The sequence below is a fragment of the Mangifera indica genome, chromosome 3, assembly GCF_011075055.1.
Source record: "Mangifera indica cultivar Alphonso chromosome 3, CATAS_Mindica_2.1, whole genome shotgun sequence".
Classification (NCBI taxonomy): Eukaryota; Viridiplantae; Streptophyta; class Magnoliopsida; order Sapindales; family Anacardiaceae; genus Mangifera; species Mangifera indica.
The window spans coordinates 21,080,019-21,086,759 of NC_058139.1; the positions used below are offsets into that span (position 1 = coordinate 21,080,019).

The 6,741-nt window shown below is 38.8% G+C and overlaps 2 protein-coding genes across 2 annotated transcripts; one reads left to right on the plus strand and one right to left on the minus strand.

Moving 5' to 3' along the window:
- Positions 1 to 627: 627 nt before the first annotated feature.
- On the plus strand, positions 628 to 3,766 carry LOC123210018 (pentatricopeptide repeat-containing protein At3g23020-like). The gene has a single exon (XM_044628171.1). It carries the CDS (start codon positions 762 to 764, stop codon positions 3,369 to 3,371), a length of 2,610 nt encoding a protein of 869 aa, XP_044484106.1. The 5' UTR covers positions 628 to 761; the 3' UTR covers positions 3,372 to 3,766.
- A 673-nt stretch (positions 3,767 to 4,439) lies between these two features.
- Positions 4,440 to 5,952, minus strand: LOC123210020 (CBL-interacting serine/threonine-protein kinase 4-like). Its single transcript, XM_044628174.1, has one exon. The coding sequence runs from the start codon at positions 5,901 to 5,903 to the stop codon at positions 4,569 to 4,571; it is 1,335 nt and encodes a 444-aa protein (XP_044484109.1). The 5' UTR covers positions 5,904 to 5,952; the 3' UTR covers positions 4,440 to 4,568.
- Positions 5,953 to 6,741: the final 789 nt, after the last annotated feature.

The window sequence follows — 6,741 nt, forward strand, 5'->3', positions numbered from 1 at the left end:
TATATGACCAACCAAACTTATGGTTTTGTGGTGCATTGCATGCGTATGCAGGAGTTGACATTTATAAAGTTGTTTTAAAAGTTTTATGTACTTAACGATAATTATTATTAAATCGATATTTTTGATAAATACATATAGTTTTATCATAAGAATAAATATTTTGAAACTTTGCATTTATAAACCATCTCCATTGACCAACTCGACATTGGGTTGTGTCGGGGTGAATTTAACATGGCCTGCTTGTTCATAGGCCTTATTGCATTGTACTGATCTATAGGCACGACAATGTCGAGGTATGTGCTAGGGCCTATTAGGTCATGCCTCTGCGGACTCTTAAAAAGCTAGTGTACGTGTTTTTACGAGTTGACTCATCATTATATATATTTTAAATGTTTAAATTTTTTTATTTTTTAAATTATTTTATCTGGTCAGTTTGCACATTGGGCCTTAAAGCCCCCAACACGGTTTGTGGGCTGTAACATAAGAGAGGGCATCGGATCACGCTACTGGCCCGCTGGGCCTTTTAACATGCCTACACATTGATATATTAAGAAATACGGGCTGCCCATTTAACATGAACCCAACCCGGCAGCAATCCTTAGCCGACATTTAAAATGACCAACTCTTCCATCACCACCATTGATATAGGCGAGCTTTGGAAGGAGTCAGAAGAGGTACCATACTAAGAGTTCATAGTTCTGAAACTGAAACTTTTATATGTGGGAATCAGTTTTACTATCTATTCTCCGAAAGAGAGAAACATGTTCGTTAAGCCCCAGTTAGAAACCAGCTGTTTTCAAATTTTGGGTACCGCCAAAGTCTCGCCACCCAACAATATTGGAGTTTCTGTTTCAGTTCCTTCTCTGGAAACACGTAAAGAACCGATTAACAAAAGCAGAGATAAAAAATTGCTTCAAAGTTCTAATATAGGAGTCAACAGGAAGTTCAGCAGAATTCGTAAGTATAACAACTTCGACAGTCCAAATTTTGTGGCCCGTGAAACCGAATTAGAAAAACGAAGTTTTGAGCGATGCCCAGTTGGAGAGGAGGGAGAAAACGGAAGGGTTGATGCTGGAATTTTAAGGAAAAGAAATATCGGAACTAGATTAGGAGATGTTAACACTAATGGTAAAGTGCAGGCCAAGTGTTCGATGAAATGGGCTTCTTATGGAGGTTGCATTCCGTTAATGTTGCAGGCTTTGGAGACTGTTAACGATATAGACGAGGCTTTAAAGCCGTGGGAAGAGAAGATTAGTAAGAAAGAAAGAAGCATTATTTTGAAGGAGCAGTCAAGTTGGGAGAGAGCTTTAGAGATTTTTGAGTGGTTTAAGAGAAAGGGATGTTATGAGATGAATGTGATTCATTATAACATCATGCTCAGAATTTTAGGCAAAGCTCATAAGTGGAGTTATATTCAGAGTTTGTTGGACGAGATGGGTAGTAAAGGGATTGAGCTGATTAATTCTACCTATGGTACTTTGATTGATGTTTATAGCAAAGGAGGGCTTAAGAAAGAGGCAGTCTGTTGGCTTGAAAGGATGAATGAACGAGGGGTGGGGCCCGATGAGGTGACGATGGGGACCGTTGTGCAAATGTATAAGAAGGCAGGGGAATTCCAAAGGGCAGAGGAGTTTTTCAAGAAGTGGTCATCTAGAGAATCTATGAGGGGAGAAGGAATAGCTAAACCAATGATTGGTAGAGTGAAAAATGGGTCAGAGACACATAGTTGTTTAAGCTCATACACCTATAATACTTTGATTGATACATACGGGAAAGCGGGGCAACTTAAAGAGGTATCTGAAACTTTTGCACAGATGCTCAGAGAAGGGGTTGTTCCAAACACTGTGACTTTCAATACACTGATACACATTTACGGCAACAATGACCAGCTAGGAGAAGTGGCTTCATTGATGAAGAAGATGGAGGAACTGAAGTGTCCACCTGACACCAGAACATATAATATTCTCATTTTCCTTCATGCTAAGCATGATAATATAAATAAGGCCGCTAGCTACTTTTCAAAGATGAAGGAGGCTTGCCTTGAACCAGATATTGTGAGCTACCGCACCCTTTTGTATGCCTACTCAATAAGGCATATGGTTTCTGAAGCTGAAGAACTCATAGCGGAGATGGACAGAAACGATCTTGAGATTGATGAATACACCCAATCAGCTTTGACCCGAATGTATATTGAAGCTGGGATGTTGGAGAAGTCATGGTTATGGTTTAGACGGTTTCATCTTGCAGGGAATATGAGTTCTGAGGGCTATTCTGCTAACATTGATGCCTATGGGGAGCGGGGACATATTTTGGAAGCTGAGAGAGCTTTTAATTGTTGCCAAGAAAGGAGGAAACTGACTGTTCTTGAGTTCAATGTGATGTTAAAGGCATACGGAATGGGGAATAATTATGATAAAGCATGCCAGTTATTTGATAGCATGGAGATTCATGGTGTAGCTCCCGACAAATGTAGTTATAATTCCCTCATACAAATTTTAGCTGGTGCTGACTTGCCTCACACGGCAAAACCCTACCTGAGAAAGATGCAGGAGGCAGGACTTGTCAGTGATTGCATCCCATATTGCGCTGTGATTTCAAGCTTTGTGAATGTAGGGCAGTTGGAAATGGCAGAGAGACTATATGAGGAGATGATTCAATTTAATGTCAAGCCCGATGTTGTTGTCTTTGGTGTATTGATAAATGCTTTTGCAGATGCTGGAAATGTTAAAGAAGCTGTCAGTTATTTTGATGCTATGAGAAGTGCTGGATTGCCTGCAAATACTGTTATATATAACTCCTTGATTAAGCTTTATACCAAAGTTGGTTATCTGAAAGAAGCACAAGAAATTTACCAAATGCTTAAATCGCTAGAGGAGCATCCAGATGTATACACTTCAAATTGTATGATTGACCTCTACACTGAACGATCTATGGTTAGACAAGCAGAAGAGCTTTTTGAGAACTTGAAGATAACTGGGGATGCCAACGAGTTTACATTTGCGATGATGTTGATTATGTACAAGCGAAATGGTAGATTTGAAGAGGCCACTGGCATTGCAAAACAGATGGAAGAATTGGGACTTATAACTGAGTTATTGAGTTACAATACTGTGCTCGAGTTGTATGCATTGGATGGGAGATTCAAAGAGGCGGTTGCAACTTTTAAGGAAATGATTAATTCAGCTGTTCAACCTAATGATTATACATTCAAATCGCTTGGTGCGGTTCTCATGAAATGTGGAGTTCCAAAGCGAGCTGTTAACAAGCTGGAATTAACAAGGAAGAAGGATGCTCAAAGTGGTCTGCAGGCATGGATGTCAACACTTTCATGTGTGGCTGGAGTAGACGATGATGATACTGACGATCCTTAGGCTTTCTCTGCAACAAGTTTTCCTTAGTATGAAATTCCTGTTTTGATGTGACAATTCATCGTTGAATCAATGAACTTCAAACAATGAGCTTGTATACAATTTGGGTCGAAACTCCTCTCACTTGTATAGCAGCAAGGCAATGAGTGATCTACTCAATAATATGGTATTTAACAGTTTGCCTAATATATTTCCATTTGAAAACAGTTGGATTAGAGACCATAGAAAGCTGATTGCCAGTTCTAGAGGCTCCTGATAAAAGGTTGTAGGATTCAGGCTTTGTAAATTATAGTATGGATCACGTAAATCAATTTGTATCAGTAGTCTGATCATGTGAACAACACTGTATGTAGATGTATCCCTTCATTTATGGCTATAATGAATGTTCTTTTCTCAAAGCTTCCGGAATCTCTTTACTGCTTAAGCTCACAGCTGACACATATATACATGAATCTCATATTATGAGGTCTCCGTTCTTTCAAAATATCACCCTTGATTAATGTGGTATCGTGAGTTTGGAAGACAAGATTTACAACATTTTACTTGTGATTGGGACCTGCACTTCACATCTTCGTTTATGATTCATTTCTGGAATGTTTTGCAGTCCGTGAATGGCTTGCTGAACTGTAAATGGTAGGAAATAGAATGTGAAATTGCCAATACCTCATTGTTCTTAGTTTTATATGACAGCACGCAGTGATGAGTTCAAAGGTCATCTATTTCACAAGGCATCCGAGCATCGCGATCTATGCAATGGGATTTCTAATTGTGAAAGCTTTCTGAATATAAACTGCAGATGAGCAACTTCATTCGTAAGTTCAAACAGGGTTTAAGTTCATCTTTTTCATGCTTAGGCTGCTGCAGCATCAGTATTGCCATCACTTAGCAAACTGAGAAAGAAAATTTCATGTTAAAAAATGGCATACTGGTTTATTTCTTTATGTATAGGAATAAAGTAATGGATACCATTTTTACAATATACTACAATTTTCAATCTTTTTCTACTTCTGGAAATTTTCCCATTTCAGCAACACCTGGAATCTTAGCAGGATTCAGAGCAGACAAGCAAAATGATGAAGAAACAAACTGCAGCTTTTATTGAACTAAACTACTAATCCATAATTTCATGATTTACAATAAACAAAAACAGAATCCTTAAAAGAAGATAATCTACATCCATGAACAAAGATCATAATTTCTTCACATAAATATCACATCATTGTTGTTATGCCAGGAAAGAACAATATCCTCAAGTCCCACTTGCAAATCGCTCCAATGAGCCTCCTCAAAGTCCGCCGCACCACAGCCATGATCAGCCACCTTCATTTCCACCAGCAACATTTCTGGTGCAATTTCCAACACTTGAGCCACCAAAACCACCCACCCAAGTTTCCCCAACCCAATAACGCCACCACTCTTTCCTCTCGCAACTCTGTAACCCAACTTCTCACCAACCTCCTTAACTTTCTCCACCACTCTCTCCGCCTTCTCCACCGTCGTAAACCTCTTCTCCTTCCTTTTCTTCACCTCAAAAAGCCCGGACAAATCCAACCCAGATGACAAGGATATTATGTCAAACGCATTCATTGACAAAATGTCACTTTTACTATCTTTATTATCCAACACTGACTCAAACAAACTTCTTTCTTGTTCACCCCTCAGCTGCATCGATTTCTTGAACCAAGAAAGATTCATTAACGCCTCAAGACTCATTCTTGATTTGGGATTCGGATCAAGAAGCTGATATATAACCGATCTAGCTTGTCTCGAGATCCAAGATGGAAATTGATAATCTTTTCTGTGGATCTTCTTATACATAGTTAACAAATTACTATAATCAAACGGCAGATAGCCGGCAAGCAATACATATAATATAACTCCACAGGACCATGCATCGGCTTTGGCACCGTCATAGCCACGCCGAGACATAACCTCGGGTGCGGCGTAAGCCGGGGTACCACAAGCCGTATGCAGCAGTCCGTTTTTCAGCTGCTCCGGTAAAGCCGACAAACCAAAGTCGGAAACTTTCAAGTTTCCGTTCTGATCAAGGAGGAGATTCTGCGGCTTCACATCACGGTGAGAAATTCCGTTTTGGTGGCAGAAATGGAGAGCCGACACAAGCTGCTGAAAGTAGCGGCGGGCGGCGGATTCAGTAAGCCGACCACAGCGCAAAACCTTGTTGAAAAGTTCACCACCGGAGGCGTACTCCATGACGAGGTAAATCTTAGTCTTGGTAGCCATGACTTCATGGATTTTGAGAACATTCGGGTGCTGCTGAAGACAGCGCATGGCGGCGACTTCCCGGACGATTCTAGCCTCCATGTTGGGATCAAGATTCGCATTCTTGCTAATGATTTTAATGGCCACGACACTGTCGTCGACGATGGAACGGGCCTGGTGGACCTTGGCGAAACTGCCGCGGCCCAGAAGGCGACCCAGTTGGTATCTGTTGAGGATAGTTGGTGTGGTGGTGGTGGTGGTGGTGGTTTTAGGCGGTGATTCTAGAGGCCAGATGGATTGAGCCCCAAGTCCCATGAGTCGCGCGAGTGAAGTACGAGACGACTCAAAGACGGGGAGTTACAGAAGCAAAAGGACTTCTCTTTTATACATGGAGTTTGGGAAAACTGTTTGGAGTTTTCCCCGGCTTCCAGTTGTGCTGTGCCTGTCATTGTATGAGTGTTTATTTACTTTTTTGCCCTTCCTAAAAAATATTTTAGAAATATTTACAATTTGTCATAACTCATTTGAAGTTTTTTATATAATAATTAAATTTATAATTATTATATAAATTAAATTAAAAATTTATAAACGTGATAAAAATTTTAATTTAAAATTTTTTATTTAAAATTATAATCGTAAAATACATCAAATCTAAATAATTAAATCTAATCATTTCTCTCTAATTAATAACTAATGTCTAGATATAATTTATACATTATATCATGTCCTATTTAATAGGATCTATTGTACTTAAAATCATTTTGATTTGTGATATGGTAAGACTTAAAAAGCGTATCATTCAAAGCCTCGAGATCCATCTTATATAAGTGTCATTCTGATCGACTTATTAATTTATATATTTATTTTTATAGTTTTTGAATTAATCATTTATAAATGTAACCATTTTAATTTAACTAAAACGATGATAGTACCTCTAAAATTTATTTTGAAAACACATTACATATGGAACTCGTGAACACATGATTTTTAAAAAAATAAATCGTTTATAAAAATAATTTTATATTATTAATTTAAAAATAAAATTCTTGCTTGAGGTGAGTTATACCCCCGGTGAGTTGAGTTTTTTCCAACGGATTAACTTTACCGATTAGATATCTCTAATCCTAGCAAACTCAGGGTAGGATAACAACTC